The sequence below is a fragment of the Accipiter gentilis genome, chromosome 3, assembly GCF_929443795.1.
Source record: "Accipiter gentilis chromosome 3, bAccGen1.1, whole genome shotgun sequence".
Lineage (NCBI taxonomy): Eukaryota > Metazoa > Chordata > Aves > Accipitriformes > Accipitridae > Astur > Astur gentilis.
In genome coordinates, this window is record NC_064882.1 from 8873769 (window position 1) to 8890032 (window position 16264).

At 37.4% G+C, this 16264-nt stretch overlaps 1 protein-coding gene across 2 annotated transcripts in view; it reads right to left on the reverse strand.

The window, feature by feature from the left end:
• VEGFC (vascular endothelial growth factor C) overlaps window positions 1-16264 on the reverse strand; it is an 82114-nt gene that overhangs the window by 20647 nt on the left and 45203 nt on the right. For both annotated transcript variants that reach the window (XM_049797942.1, XM_049797941.1), the window contains 2 exons: window positions 3179-3392; window positions 1051-1241 (listed from right to left, as the gene is read on the reverse strand). In XM_049797942.1, coding sequence (XP_049653899.1) covers window positions 1051-1241; window positions 3179-3392 — 405 coding nt within the window. The remainder of the gene's footprint in view (window positions 1-1050; window positions 1242-3178; window positions 3393-16264) is intronic.

Sequence of the window (16264 nt, forward strand, 5' to 3'; positions counted from 1 at the left end):
AGGACAGAAAATGTAGTAAAAAAAAAATGAGGGTTTTTTTTTCTGTTTTCTTCATGACCCCTTTTCCTAATACCCTCTCAGGAAGGCTCAGAGCACCTCAGAAACTTCATGATAAAGAAATGACATTTCTATGGGCTACTATTTTATATTTGGCTATACAGTTGTGTATCTTCCTTATAAATATGTACTGCATTTTCAGCTAGATGAATCTAGTTGAAAAAGGAAGCAAGATTTATGCTAAAATTAGTTTTCTTTGAAGTATGAGAAAGATGAGGTAAAAAGCAAAAAAGGCCACAACCAATAAAAACCCTACCAAATACTGTAATAAAACCAAAATACCCTGGCAGATATTTTGAAGTGTGACTATTTTTACATGATTTTTGAGGGAAATGTTGTAAGATAATTGTGATAATTGTAATAGCTACTTAAAATAGAATAATGCGTGCCTGCGTTCCCTTCAAAGGCAGCTCACAGGCTCAACGCATAATCCCTGCACACTCCTGATCACTAGCCCTGAACTTGAAGAATCAAAACCACACATACACCTGAGAAAGATGCATTAAAATAAAATGAATAGGTACATTAATAGTGTACTTAATACAGTAAAGTTCAGTTCCTAAAAGGCTTTATTTGCAACATGTATCCTGTCTGCCCGTGTTCTAAAACAGTCTTCACTAATCAAATTACAGGATAGTTTTCCAGAGAGTGCTTGCCTCATACAGCAGGCAAATGGTAGATGCAAGAAAAAACATAGAATTAAGTTTCATGGATAATCTCAAAACTAAGAACAGGACATCATAATTTACTACTTATTTTTGTCTCTCTCCCCCCCCCCCCCCCCCCCCCAAAAAAAAAAAAAAAAGAATATATCTGAGGGAAAAGAGCGTTAACCACCTTCTTCCAGCCAGTAGTCTCTCCAGCTGTTTTTCCTATGTATTCTGGAACTGATTTTTTTCCTTCCTTATAGTAGCAATAAAAAGGTTTAAAATATGCATGATCACAAATGGATTTGCAAGGAGCACTTTGACTGTAATAAGAGTGAGAACTTACTGTCTTGCTGATGTAATTTGTGCTGATATTCATACACTGGAGTCCTTCACTGTTGCAGCAACCTCCACATCTGTAGATGGATACACATGGGGGTTTAAAGAAGGTGTTTGTAGTTGCTCCAAACTCTTTTCCCACATCCACACACACTTCACGTGGCATGCACTGAGTTTTTCTCCATTCAGTATCAATACCTGCCAAGTTACAGGGAATTTCATATGTTATAAAGTAACTGTTTAAAAACAATACTCTCCTGCAGTAAATTAGGAGGGTTTTTTTTTTAAGTTTAGAACCAGAATATGCATTGCTAGAGTCAACACCCTTTATTCAGTGTCATACAAATCTCTCTGTGTTAACTTCTAGCTAATTTTATTTCCTCATAGAGATGTGACATATTGCCATGGAGCAGAAGAAAAGTCACAGCGTAGCTAAGGGGGAACCTCACAAGGTTGGGCAGATCCTATGACACAGAATCATAGAATTATAGAACGGTTTGTGTTTAAAGTTCATCTAGTCCAATGCCCCTGCAATGAGCTAGGACATCCTCAACTAGATCAGGTTGCTCAGATCCCCATCCAACCTGACCCTCAGTGTTTCCAAGGATGGGGCATCTACCACCTCTCTGGACAACCTATTCCAGTGTTTCACCACCTTCATCGTAAAAAATGTCTTCCTTATATCTAGTCTAAATCTATCCTTGTTTAGTTTAAAACCATTACCCCTTGTCCTATCGCAACAGGCCCTGCTAAAATGTTTGTCCCCATCTTTCTTATAGGCCCCCTTTAGGTACTGGAAGGCTGCTCTAAGGTCTCCCCGGAGCCTTCTTTTCTCCAGGCTGAACCACCCCAACTGTCTCAGGCTGTCTTCATAGGAGAGGTGCTCCAGCCCCCTGGATCATCTTTGTGGCCCTCCTCCGGACTCAATTCAACAGGCCCATGTCCTTCTGATGCTGGGGGCCCCAGAGCTGAACGCAGTACTCCAGGTGGGGTCTCATGAAGGTGGAATAGATGGGAAGAATCACCTCCCTCAACCTGCTGGCCAGCAGCTAAAGCTGTACATGTCCTTCCTCCTATGTTTGAGGTTAGTCTCACCTTGAGTGAAATCTAAAGAAGTACTGCCCATCTCCGCAAAGTAATTTTAACTGGTTCCACACAGTACTTCACTTGTATACTATATACTAGAAACATTAAATTTGATACCGACACACTTAACATGAAATTAGTTTGAATATGTTTACCTTGTTAGCTACAAGAGTATAATTTAAAGCAAAAGGTTATTATTTAGCAATTATATACTCCATATGATTTAATCTGAAAGGTGATATTTGTGCACAGATTATCCACACAAATTTGGGCAAACATTTTACATCATGTCATACAGCCTTTTACCAAATACAATCTTACACTAAACAGCCATAACACTTGCAGTTGTACAGGCACCTTTAGTCTCTCTTGGTGCCAGTTTTTGGTAGGCTATTCAGCAAAAATGGAAATTTCACCTAATGTGTACCTTAAAGTCTCCATTATTTCCAATATCACATCAAAAAATAAACCTCCTGCTATAAATACCTGTGTTTCTCTGACTGCAAGCACTTGCTTAAACTGTAAGCTAATATATTTATATCCAGGCCATCTGAAACACTAAGGGGTATTGACATACTGGTTTGAAAGCTGTTTTTTTCTGATTTGAGTGTAACATCATGACAACTGCCCTCTTGTAACAGGAAAAATCTACAAGTGGATTATTTAGCATCCTAAAGCAATAACAGTTCAATGAATCCAATTAGTAGTGCCCTCTCTGCTTTCTGCAAAATTGTTACAGCCTCTACAAAGCAGAATTCCTTATACCTGAAGAGAAACACTTAACTTCCTGCATCTACTGAGCGGAGAAAGCAGTCTATATCTTTCTTACAATGAATGTACCAAAAGTACATCTGCGGAGCAATTTATTTCATTATGGTAGGTTGACTCTCAAAGATTTTTATATTATACACATGACATCAGATCAAACTGCTGAGGTTGGTTTACTGACAATGCTTAGCTTTTAAAATATTTTTGACACAAGTGAGAAGCCTTCGGATTTTAATTTTAATTTATTGTGTGTTAGAACATATTTTGTGTCCTGTACTTACTTTTCAGGATCTCTGCATTATAGTGTGCTGCAGCAAATTTCAGGGAATCATCTGATCTTGTGTCAAAGCTGGAGTGTTCCCTGTTGTGCTGCCAACCTCCTTTCCTCAACTGACATTTGAACATTTTCCAGTATTCTGGGTAAAGTACTGTCATGAGTTCATCCACACTGGACACAGACCGCAACTGCTCTTCCAGGTCTTTGCTTGCATGAGCCTGTCAAAGTAACATGCAAGATTAATTACTTTCTCTATTACACAAGGTTTGCTGGAAACTAGCCTGAAAAACAACTCATACATTGTAAAATAAAGTTGTGCTCAAAGGGGTCCTCATTATAAAAACGGTGTCAGTCAGTGCCAACAGTACTATATTGACAAATATTGAAATGTTTTGCTTCTCCCACTAATTCTTTATCACACCTGTAGCTGAAAACATCTGTTTGAGAAAGGAGCTATAGAATTAAGCCTATACCAGTACAATTTGAAGATTTATATATATATATATATATATATATATATAAAGGCATTTTTATCCTGGAAAGAAAAGTTCTTATGATAAAATTTTGAATACTTAAACCCCAGAACATTTACATGATGTTCATGTTCTTTAATATCACATAGTCTCAAAGTAACACCAAATTTTTGCCCATTTTCCCTTAGTCCAGGAAAATTGAAACACCCAGAAATGCAAAAACGGTTAAATTTGAAAAAAGAAGAAAATAATTCATGTTATTTTGTACCTTTTTTAGGGGAAATGTTAATAAGCAAGTCCTGTTATAAAGCATTAATCCTTAAATCAGTATGAGTCAAGGACTTTGGTACCGTTAAAAGAATCTGAACTGCACACTCCATCACTGCTAAGAGTTTCAACTGAAACTCCTTAGGACTCTAAGCACTACACTCCTTAACTTCTTGTTTCAAGAGTAGCCTCAAATCCTGTCATATCGCGTTCTTATTTGCTGGCTTTTACACAAACTCATTGCAATTGCATTTTTTGGAAAGACTACGATTCAAATTTACATTCTAATTTCTCACTTATCTGAAAGATTCTTCTGTCCTCTTAGATGAAACAATATATTGCATCAAAGGACTCCTGTTATTCCCTGCCCACCCTTCTCACCCATGAACTGCTGACTTCCCAAAGGGAAGGGCAGTAAGGAGAAAGAAAAGAAAAATACTGAAGAACCTTTAGCCACTTTCTCAGCCTACGTGGCCCTTAGATGGCAGTATGAGACACAAAATATAGAGGTACACTCTGTAAAAAGTGTCTAGCAACTCGCTGCAGACTCTGTAGAGTTTACTGCAAAACTGTTGCTCTAGTCCAAGAAACACCAGGCTGTAACAGTGTTAAACCTGTGTCTAAAATCAGAAATGTGAAACTATAGAAATTGAAATTTGAGTTTCCTTATCAAACTCCACTACTAACAAAAAATAAGTTCTTTCAATTCAGTGATTTTGAACATTACACAAGTAAAGCAACCAGTTCTGAACCAGCTCACCTCAAACAAAACTGCTCCTTGTCTCACAAACAAGTAAAAGAGTACAAAATGGCACATGCTGTTGCATCCACTTCCTTATCAGCTGTCAAATACAGGAGAAATGCCTCAGGGCAAGGCAGATTCACAGAATTCATCTCCTTAAGTACAGTTCAACACAGAAGCCGAAGCTAACACAGATTTCAAAGTAATTTTCTACGTTAAAGTGTTATGATGTTAAAAAAAAAAAATGTTTTCACTAAAGCCTCACTAACCACAGTGTCATGACACACTACTTTGTCCTGGGAGATTTCAACAGTCAAGCTATCAGTCTCAGAAACACACTCATTCAGGACTTCATCTCTTTCCTTGCCTCCACAGGAAGGGTCACCTCTTACCCAAGCCACCCAGCAAGTGGTATCTTGGGTCCTTGCCTTCAAATTTGTTGGCAACACGGGCCATCGCACTCCCCACCACCCCTGCTCTCCTTGCAGGTTCCCAATCAGTAAGTCACAGGCAAAAACCCAAGCTGAACAAACAACTCATTCAGCCACCGTCTGCTTGCTTTCATCTCTCCCGAGAGGTGAAAAGAGCAGGGTTTGAGTAGCCTCATCCCTGCCAGACTGTTTCCCGAGGGTGCTGCGGCACGTGCCCCTCGAGTATCGGGAAGCGGGTCGCTGCAGCAGCCCACCCAGCGAACGCCAGCGTGGCAGATGCCTGTCTGCCACGTGGTGGGAATACGTACAGCGTGGGAGGTCTCGGCGCGGAGGCGGCCAGCACGCATATCCCGTCACGAGGCTGGATGCCAGTCCATCGTGTAAAAGGCACAGAATGGAAACTGCGTTTAGGCATCCAGTAGGTGATCCTAGGGAGGCCCTAGCAGATCGTGGGGGTGACGTGGAAAGGGAGTCCAACCAAAGGTTCACCAACCTTTGATGAATCCCTTGAAAGCCTGGGCAGCCCACTGTAGGCAAAATGTTGGCTATTGCTATTCCAGATATTCAAGGTACAGGCCTAGATTGACAGAAAAGTAAGTACTGAAACTCAAAATTACTTAGTTGATAAGAAGCCAGGGTATGGAGCAGGAAAGATGTTATATTTGTTAGAAATATCGTGCATTGATAAAATCCTCTTTGGTCAGAAAATCAAGTCACGTCTTTCCAGCTGGACAGAAAATCCGATATACACGTATAAAATATGTATGAACAAAACTCAAAACATGAAAAAAGTAGTGGCTTAATCAAGTATTGTATCAAATTTAATACAGTATTATTTTCAACTGCATTTCTTCCTGGATATTCTATGGGCCAGAGTGGCATGTGCCTAGTACATGAAGTGCTCACTTAATATGAACAAAAAGAAAACAATTTCTGGAGTGGATATATAGAATTACTTTTTTTAAAAAAAATGAATCATCATTCTTGCATCTGAATTATTTTGTGCTTAGTTTAATAAAGCCATTTGCTTGTACGGATGGCTTCAATTCAAACTTACAAATATGCTGTGGAAAAGCAGCTTGATCACTAGAAGGCCTTTGTTCTCTCCCCTCTTCCTATTTAGCAAGAAAGGGAGAAGGAAATCCATACATGTATACTAAATACAGTACACGTGGTGCCCAGTTACGGGGAAAAAAAAAAAAAGAACAGGAAAAATATGTTGATTTTTCAATATGTTTCCTATATTACCTTGACACAGATCAATGATTTCATCCTGGTATATTCACTGTAAGTTGATGTATTTTTTAACTGCAGCAAATTATTCTCATCTGTGTCAAACTGTTTAAAGGAACATACACATAAAGAGCTTGTGGAGTGATTTAATTTTGTACAAGAGTCAAACTTTATTGTTGACATGAACATCAAATGAAATCTTAAGTTCTGGTTGATTAGAATTTTTTGAGAGGAATGCAACTGCTTCCGTAAATGTAATAGTTGTCTGGCAAAATTTTTTATTTTGTCCAAATTTTGGTTAATTTCACAGAAATATACTGTCTCGGTCCCTACATTTTATTTTAAATTCTTTGCTTTTTCTTAATTGTGCACTGGATTTTAGTGTAGGACAGAAAAAAAAATTAAAACCTTAAAATGGTTTTGCACTGGAAATCCAGACTTCGACACCTATTTAGAATTTATGACAAGACACAAAGAAAGTGACAACACAAATGTACTACATATCAGAGGAGCTCTAATTTTTCATTAATCTTATGCAAACCCAGATTAGTGAAGTTTAGAGAGAGTTTGTAGATGCAATTACTGTCACCAAGCCAGTTAAGCCCAAATGTAATCTTAAATTAAAAAAAAAATAAAAATATAAATTGTTCTATTGGCTGAAAGTAGTATAACATTAACAAATATTGTGATAAGAGAAATTCTACAACTTCTAGGACCAAAGCATGCTTTCTGATAAGTGTAAATGATCCATCAGTTTTCATATAAACAGTTGCAGTGCACTCCACATGAAATCCTGGACCAACTGCTTAACGTTTTACTGGCAAGACATTCTGGGATCTATATGCTACACTAGAGAAGCAGGAAATTGTGCCATCTGTGCCTACAGAGGAAGGAGTTTCCTCTGTCCCATGTCTTCTATTTTCTTTGCTCAGTTAAAGGGTTGTTCTTCTTGAGTCAGTTAAGGGGTTGGAGTTTGTGCCCTTTTTTTTTTTTTTTTTTTTTTTTTAGCACCACCACTCCCTTCATAAGTGCTTATCTCTGTCCTTTGGTTGGCCATTCCACTGTTTTTCTCATTTTTACAGATTATCAATGTTGTCCTGCATGATCACTTAAAAATGCTAGAAGCTGTATTCTGGAGAAAGATGTTGACTAAACCTTTGACTAGCCAATCTCTACAAGATGATAGATGATATTGAGCAAAACAACAACTTAAAAATACAAAAATGAATGCAGAATACAGTAAAGACAAGCTTGCTTCATTTCACTTCTTCCACACTATTTCCTGAGGAACAGGGGAAATGACAAATACACATATAAATAAAGCAGTAAAGCTTGATGACAAGTGCGCTCTCACTATTATTTATTTAACTTAGGAAGATCTTAGCACTTGGAACTATCAAAGTATGTTTTTCACAACGTGGCTTCCCATTACATGGTATGTCCCATTTTTAATAAAATTATAGCTTGCAAGGGCAGGGGCAGGATACCAAATAGGCTCTACATCCATTAACAAAATCAAATCCATAATAGACTTTCCACGCATTACATTATTTGTCTTTCACATGTCCCCAGTGTCTGCCTCTATTATTAATAACAAAGGTCAGAACACTTAATATTTGGCAGCATGCTTGACACATAATTGATGGTGTAATGTGCTATAACAGTACTGTACGCATCTGCTCCGACTATAGTTGTCAGCTCATTTCATTTTCAAGGATTTTGTTGACAATTCTTAATGGGAAAATGCTGTCTATAACACCCCCTCCATTTTAATACCCTTATATTCTGCATTTATTGACTGACTGAAATGTTTTAAAAATCAAGTAGTTAAATCCGAACGTTGAAACAGCGTGCAAGCAAATGGAAATATTGCAAAAGAAAAGTTTGTATAAACACTTCACTTGCATAATATTTTATTGCAATTTTCATGTATTTCAGTGCTAGTTTTTTGGAAGTTGAGATGAGAATAAAAAAAAAGAAAATATTCTAATTAAATACCTTAGCCATAGTTAAGAATTACATTCCACTTTTTTGTCCACCTCTATGATCATGCTAGATAGCCCTGATTTTGATCTCGCATGCACCAATTTCTCACTAATAAAACTGAATGACTGTCTGCAGTTGCAATCTTTTAAGTTACCATTCAATATACTAACAAAACAGTGCCTTACAGAATAATTTTTTATTTCACGTTGCTTAAGTAGTAAGACCACTGCAGATAATTTGAACTAAATCAAAACATCATGAGAACAGCAGAGAGATTAGAATCGGTCTCTGTTAAAAAGCTTACAAAGCATAGTAGACAAACATAAAAAGTAAGAATAAAAGTATAAAATAAATACAATGGTGTGAACTATATTATGCTTTAAGTGACCTTTATTCATTCTGGCATTTTAAATACCAATAATAACACCAGGCAAAGAAAACAAATAAATGGCAGGGACAAGGGGGGGGGGTGGGGGGGGGGGTGGGGGTGGGGGGAAGAATGTACAAAGCAGATAGGCAGGGAAAAATGAATGAGTTTGAAGAGAGATTTGAAAGAGAATTTGTTAAAAAGGAATAAAAAGACATTGGCTATGAGGATAAGCTTAAGACTACAGAAATTTCATTTCTATGTTATACATCACATTTGTTTCTTTTGACTGGAACAGTTTTGGAGAGGAGATGCATAAACTGCTAGCAAAACATCCCAGGCTTATATTGTTTAATATTGCTCTCCTGTTTATGAGTACAAGTATTTAAGCTGAGGTAAGTAGTGTAAAATTTCCATTTTAAGGGAGATTCAATTTTTATGCAAGTCAGCATCTTCCAGGTAATATTTTATTTATATATTCTTAGAAAATGCTGAACAACTTATCTAAGATTACAGGTTTGCACAAAGGCACTTATGTCAGGTCCTTCAGTGAAACATTTAGCTTCTACTGAGGTTCTGAAACACACTTCTTGGCTGGTGCTTATTCCTCAAGTACCTGCATTCCTGAATGGTTCTCAACCTTCCCTAATAAAATGCTGGTACTTTCATCCATTCAAAGGGAATTACTTCTGAAAAATACCCTTTTTTGATCTGAGTCTGATTTCCCTGGGAAGCACAGAGAGAGAGGGAAAAAATATTTCCAGCTGCTTTCTAGAGCAACTCCCCGCTCTGCCGCCTTGTTTCCTTAGAAGCTCGTCTTAGATGGGCTGTTTCCCCAGGTTTCTGTGAGCCTGGGTGATTAAGACACTGCTGTAGGTAACATGGCATCTGATACAATTAGAGATGGTAATACCCCAGTGCCACAAGAGAAATCCATACAATCTAGACATGCATGCATGCGTGCATAGACATGGGAAAAGAAAAGGTGTCGAATACCATTCCTGAGTATGATGGAAAGCAGTTTTGAGAAAGAGGGTTGGGAGCACCTTAGCCAGACACTGAATATCTATGACCTTTTCTGAAGCAATTTCACAACTAGGTTACAGTAACAGAAAAGGTTTTGTTTTCATGCACTTCAGACCGATCTTTGAAATTTGCATTGTTCCACAGGAGTAGTCTTCAACTTGTGTTCATAAATCCGTGCAGACTATTTCTAAGAATACATCAAGTCACAATTGCAAAATAAAATACAAAAATCAAGCCTGTTATCAATAGACTCAATTCACTATTCAGGAGCTCGCACTACACGCGCCCACAAATTAAAGGTCAAAGGCTGCACAGCAGTCATGGAAATTGGTGGCATAACCATTTGCTGTCTAAGCGCAGCTGCATCTGGATTGTTTAATTGATTCCCAGACTCATACTGAAGCTTCCAGCTAGCATTACAAATAGATTGGGAATCAATAAGGATTTGGATTATTGCTGCCGAAAGGCTTACATCTGATTAAATCTTGGAGACATCAGGCAGCGCAATCTGTACCAGATGAGATTATTTTCTTGGTCATCCGCAGCTACAGCGATCAGTGGTGACAAATGCAAGGATCACTGTGCATGACCAGATGCACGACCAGAAGAAAGGGGAAACCTTTTCTAAGTAAAAAACATTTGTAAAGCAAAAATAAAGGACAACATTGTGATGACTGCTGGGTTATCAAGGTGGCTTAACAGACACAGCAATCCGCCAGAAAGGAGACAGCGAGCAGCATGAGAACGCCAGTGCCCTCTGCAACACAACCACTGCAGCCGGCGATGCTCTGGTGCCAACTGCACGTGCCCTGACTACAAGGCATCTGGGCTGATGCCACATGGCAGTTCTGTAGAATTTGACACGTTATAAAAACAGTAAGTTCATTTCAAATACTTCTATGCAACTTCTAACTAACACTGAGGAAAGCGAAGCACGCAATTCTGAAAAGAAAACTTAAGTACTTAGAAATTGAACTCCAGCTAAAAATTCTAGTTGTAAGATCTTACTCTCCCAGAAAAAGATAAAACTCCAGTTATGCATTTTTTTTAATCATTTGAATATTGCTGGTTTTTTAAAATACCCTGCAACCTTCTGTTTTCCCTCCAACAGTCAGACTCTCTCATTAAAATCAGTACACAAGAATAAACTACGAGGCCTTTATAAGAAGATTGTTTATTTTCAGTCTTTACTGACCTTTCTTTGGTATTATCATTACTTTTATTAGCAACTGCCATTAGCTTTGTCAGTAAAAACAAACAAATACGGAGACAGTTCTTAATGAAAACTATTAGCATGGTAACACCGCAAATACCTGTCATCACTTCAGCAGCTGTAACACAGCCAGTGAGAATTAAAAAACTTTCTTGGTATCACGTACAGACTTACTAGGCAGAAAGGTAAGGGACAACCCCTTCATTTTAATTTAAATGCCAGCCCATTCTGAGATACTGCTTGAGCACAGTACGTGTGCCATGCAAAGACATCCTAGACCCTAATTAATTAGTGAGAAGTACGAGTTCTGGCCATGTGTCAAGTGATGGGCTTCAAAAAGGCAGTAGGTACAGTTTTAAAGTAATGCTTTCTATTCCACATGTCAATGGTACATACAAAAAGGTTTCACTAAGAGCTGGAATAAGAAATTGCACATTCTTAAGAACATTTCTGAGTTATGCTGAACACATAGGCTACAGCATATGGTGCGTTCTCACTGTGATGAGAGTATTTAGTTTTGAATTCAATGCTCTTGTTTATTCTTGAATTTTTAACAGTGTGGCCACTCATAGGACAGAAGGATTACATGAACACGTCACCTCTTATCATTGTTGTATAATTTCTTTCACTACTAAAGTAACCTTCCTTTTCACCGTGTTTTTAAAATCACTATTTGAAGCCCTGAGCAAATGCAGTTAATCCATGTTCTAAATATTTAGCAACAGGTCACAGAAATTTCTTGAATTAACTACACTTTTGAAATGGTTCTTAAAATAAATAATTTCTCAGGCCATGAAACAAGATCAATTGAATTTCAAAGAAAAACTTGAACTTTATTCCTAAACAAATGTCTTAATCTAATAGGACGTGATTTCTGTATTGTTAAACAAGCCTTGCAGAGTTTACAGATCTGTACAGAAATATTAATCAGAAGACCACCTACCTTGTCACATTGCCTATTTCAACAAATATTCCAGCTATAAACACAATACAATACTTAAAAGCTAAAGAATAATGAGCAAGTTGTAACACAGCAATTCCAGTTGCAAAATCTTTGTTTTAAATTATTACGAGTTTTATATATATGAAAATGGGAACACATAACAGCTCTTAGAAACCTGTATTTTTAATTAAATTTTAGAGTTTCTAAGTGTATGCCATTAAAATTATATTATTATCCGATTATTCAGCATCATGTTTCTTCAGTTCATTTTACACATGTTGTTAAAAAAAGGTCCATTTGGTACCTCAAAGCAACGCGCCAGACTAATACATCACACAGCTAAGCCTTTGGTAACAAAGGCATTAAATTATGAGATTTCATGAACAAAATACCAGAAGAAGCTTTTATTTTTGTTGTCAAAGTATTACCCAAATATTTTATGTGAAGGTTCTTTGCTAATGCAGACAAAAGAAAGATCATCCGAATTTCATTAGCCTGAGGTAGGTACACAACGCAAAGGACCTGCTACCCACCGCCCACTTGTGCTCACCCTGATAATCTGGGTTTGAAATCTGTTCCATCCATCCTAAATTCTGTGTGGAACATTCTTTGGATCACCATTTGACATCTGTTACAGAGAAGTTATACAGAAACAAAAACACTTGTTTAGACATTGAGCCTATAATACTTTTTCCCTTGCCTTTTGATGCTGCAGGAAAAAATAGCCAGACAACAGAGAAAACACTATCCAATCTTAATCCCAAAATTCCAAATGGATTAGAACAGTACAAAGAGAAGAAGATTTATTTTCAAGCCTTTAAGTACAACACTGCATTGAAAGCATTTTAAAAACAAAAGACAATAACAAAATCCTTCATCCTCACACAAAGCCATAGTATTCCATTAAGAGCAAATTATTTAAACCCAAGAAAATACAGTACTTTAACACATCAATATTTGAGAACTATGGAATAGCGTTGCATGGAAGAATACCATTTATTCTTCCTATGTTTGAATAGCCTGTACCAGCTGCACACTTTCAGGTACTGCAATCAGGAGCTGAGGTATTCCTCTCCACAGAAAGGGTAAGATGATGTAAGGCACACCATTGCTTCCCCGGATGGGCTAACTTCATTGCAAATTGTAATAGAAAAGATCAGTAGTTCTGTGGAACTGTCACATCCCTTCCAAACTATGGGTAGAAGAAAATAAAAAAAAAACAGGGGTTTTGATCACAAAAAGAGAAGTCATGCTTGCGTATCACTGAAGGAGAAAGCTTATTGTACCATGTAAAACCTGACAGGTATTAAGAGATTTGTCAGCAAGGCATGAGAGATGGGAAAAGGCAAAAGAATCCTTGAGAACGGCAAATCCAAGAACTAGATTGAGACTTGGTCACAATTCTCTTTCATGCAACCAAATCAGGAGAAATATATGTTGCCCATTATTTTTGGCTTAAATTATTCTGAATAGTGTATTGTACTGTAATGTTACTTAAAAGGGGTCAGGGAACATCAGCAGTATTAAACTAGATCCTAATTTATACTGACAGGACACAGATTAATCCAATGCTGAACACCGTACGTTATCAGAAGACTTTTTGAAAAAGGCCTGACTGCAGAATGAAGTTTTTCCAAGAACAGATTTACAAAGTATGCCCTGAGCTATCAACTTCCACTGGATTGCAAGAATACGTATCATCTCTGATGGAACGTATAATGTTGCATCTTGAAATCCATGATAGTTGCCATTAGTTGAAATTGTCCTGTACCACTTTGCCGAGTTGCCTGCATTCTTATCCAGACCAGAAACTAATGAAAAAGAAAACGGATTTATAGGGATTATGTATATTAAAAGGAGGCATACAGAGAGCAGAAGAAAAGGGACAGAGGCTCTAGTTATTCATAGGCTGTGGAAAGACGTAAGGAAGATGTTTAAAATTAAGCTAAGCATATGCATAAACCTTACTGTTACATTGAAATGTTTTCTCGTGTTAAGCTTTTTATCTGCTCTTAGAAGTAAACAACTATTTTACGATAAAAGGTTTTGTATCACTGCATTTTGTATTCACCTGGTCACAGAGACTTGAGCAGAAGAACTTTTAGTAAACAAACCCAGGTATCAGGTTTGTGACGTGAAAATGGGAGTGAGGGAAGGAAGAGATAAGGGATTAAAAATTGGTTAGTACCAGGACAGTGCAACCTAACACCCAGTCTCAGGCTCAGAGCACCCCGAGACTTTATTCATCAGAAGCAAAGGTACACATCTCGAGATGACAGATCCTAATACAAAAGGAAGAAACAATTAAATCAAAGGGCTCTAGACTTCCTGAATAAAATAGATCCTATCATATTAGTCAGTTTCCTCAAAATAAAAGGTTTCAGAGTGTTTTGGAGATTTTAGCAGAACAAAGCGTCAAAGCAGGAGAATTTACGCAGAAGAGAAATTTCAAATTCTCTAGCACTACCAGCAACCCTTAAGGAAGAGCTTTTTCAAGCATATGAAACCACTTCCCAAAGTTCAATCTGCAGAGATTACTTATCATGATTTGCATATAAAACCATGATGGAGTTACGTGCACACAAAATTAATGTAATAGAAGGATTCCTTTGACTTTCTTCCCCAGCAACTTACTGTGCGTACCATGAGGCACACACGTGTCTTTGCAGGATTGCAGTCCTGGAAATTGGAGTTTTGGACACACACTTGTTAATACCAAGAGCCCATTGTAGTCACTGAGGTCATCATTTACAGGACCAGATCATGAAACAATTTCTGTCTGTTCTTGCGCATGTTTCTAGCATTTCTTTTACTGAGAACCGCAATTTCCTCAATGCTTTGAGACAGCAGCTCTTTTCAAACAAAGTAGATTCAGACACAGGGAACACATGTCCCATTAAAGTAACTAACAGTGAGAACAACATTTCTGGTATGCTGAATTAAATCTTGTTTCAAAAGAAAGTGTTTTGTTTATTTTCAATTTTATTTAAACTAGAATCACAAAAGAGGGAAAAAATGTAAATGAATAATCTTTAAGAACATTTTGTTTCATACCGAAATAGTTTTAAAACAATCTGGAGAACAATTATTAATGTAGCTTTACAAACATGTATAGCAGATACTGTTATATATTTTTATTAAATTTACCTGGAGGTTATTTCTGACATCCCACAGAATAATCTCCCTTACTGTCCCACATTTCTGAGGAGTCAGATAACTATCACCCTATATTATAAGGGACAAAACTAGAGTATCGATTAAATTCCTGTTTTCCCCAAGAAGGAAAGGAACAGAGAATGCGAAATTTTGCTCTTCTAAAAGACTGATTTACAAAAGTAGCCTTACTATGTCTCTCTGCAATTATTCACATCTGTCATTTGGATCAGTTAGAACTTTAACTGTGGCATAATTGTGGGTTGGGTTTTGGGTTGGTGGGTTGGTTTTTTTGGTGTTTTTTTTTTTCCTTTTTGAGACATCATTAAAATTGACTGTGCCTTTAAACAAATGTGCCCAGATGCTATGGGTACAGCTAATCACAGGCACAAAGGCCCAGTCAAGGTCAGGCTGCAAGTTTGTCTCTAATTGCCCAGTTATACATTCCTTGGTCACCCAAATCTTCTACTGACTTCAATGGGATTTTTGTTTAGTGAGGATTACAGGATTTCGCCTCCTAGCTTAAGTATTGCATCTATACATCACTGTGTGTAGTCTGTTTCAGTCCCTACGGTCACAGTATCTGTAGTCCTACTAGCCCTAAATATCATGTTGAGCTTTTTAAGTCTTTCACCCTCCTAAAGCCTTAAAACTCAGTTTTCCTTTTGTTACAGTTGACTTTCTTTTGCTTTTCTATGGTCAACATTATTGGACTTTGAAAATTAGTTATCTGGCAGCCAATGTTTGTCCCACTGCTGCTATATTTTTCATTTAAACGATATTAATTTGCTTTCAAAACCTATTGACCTAACTACCGTATTAAGTCATTCTGCTAAAACACAAAGACAGTACTTTTCCTACCCCAAAGTCTTCCTCTTAAATTCTTGGTTACATTTCAGCTCCTTATTAAAGCAATCTGGTGATTTTTAGATGATCTTAACGATGCCCATAATAGCTTTTGTTGACTTCTCTAAACATTTTTGCCTGTCACAGCATGTTTGTATGATTAATTCTCAATTCCAATTTTTTTTAGAAGTTTACATCAGGTCGCCTGCAGTCCTTCCTTAATTTACCCCACAACATACGTTCATAAAGTATTTTTTCGTTATTATGCAATCACTCCAATCTAGACAAAGTGCATGCTATCATTCTTTTATCAGACCAGCTGTACAACTCAAAGGCAGGGGTGTTTCTATGTTGTCAGTTCAGGCCCATTGGTCTCTTCATCCAAACTGAACGCACGAGACACAGCTGAC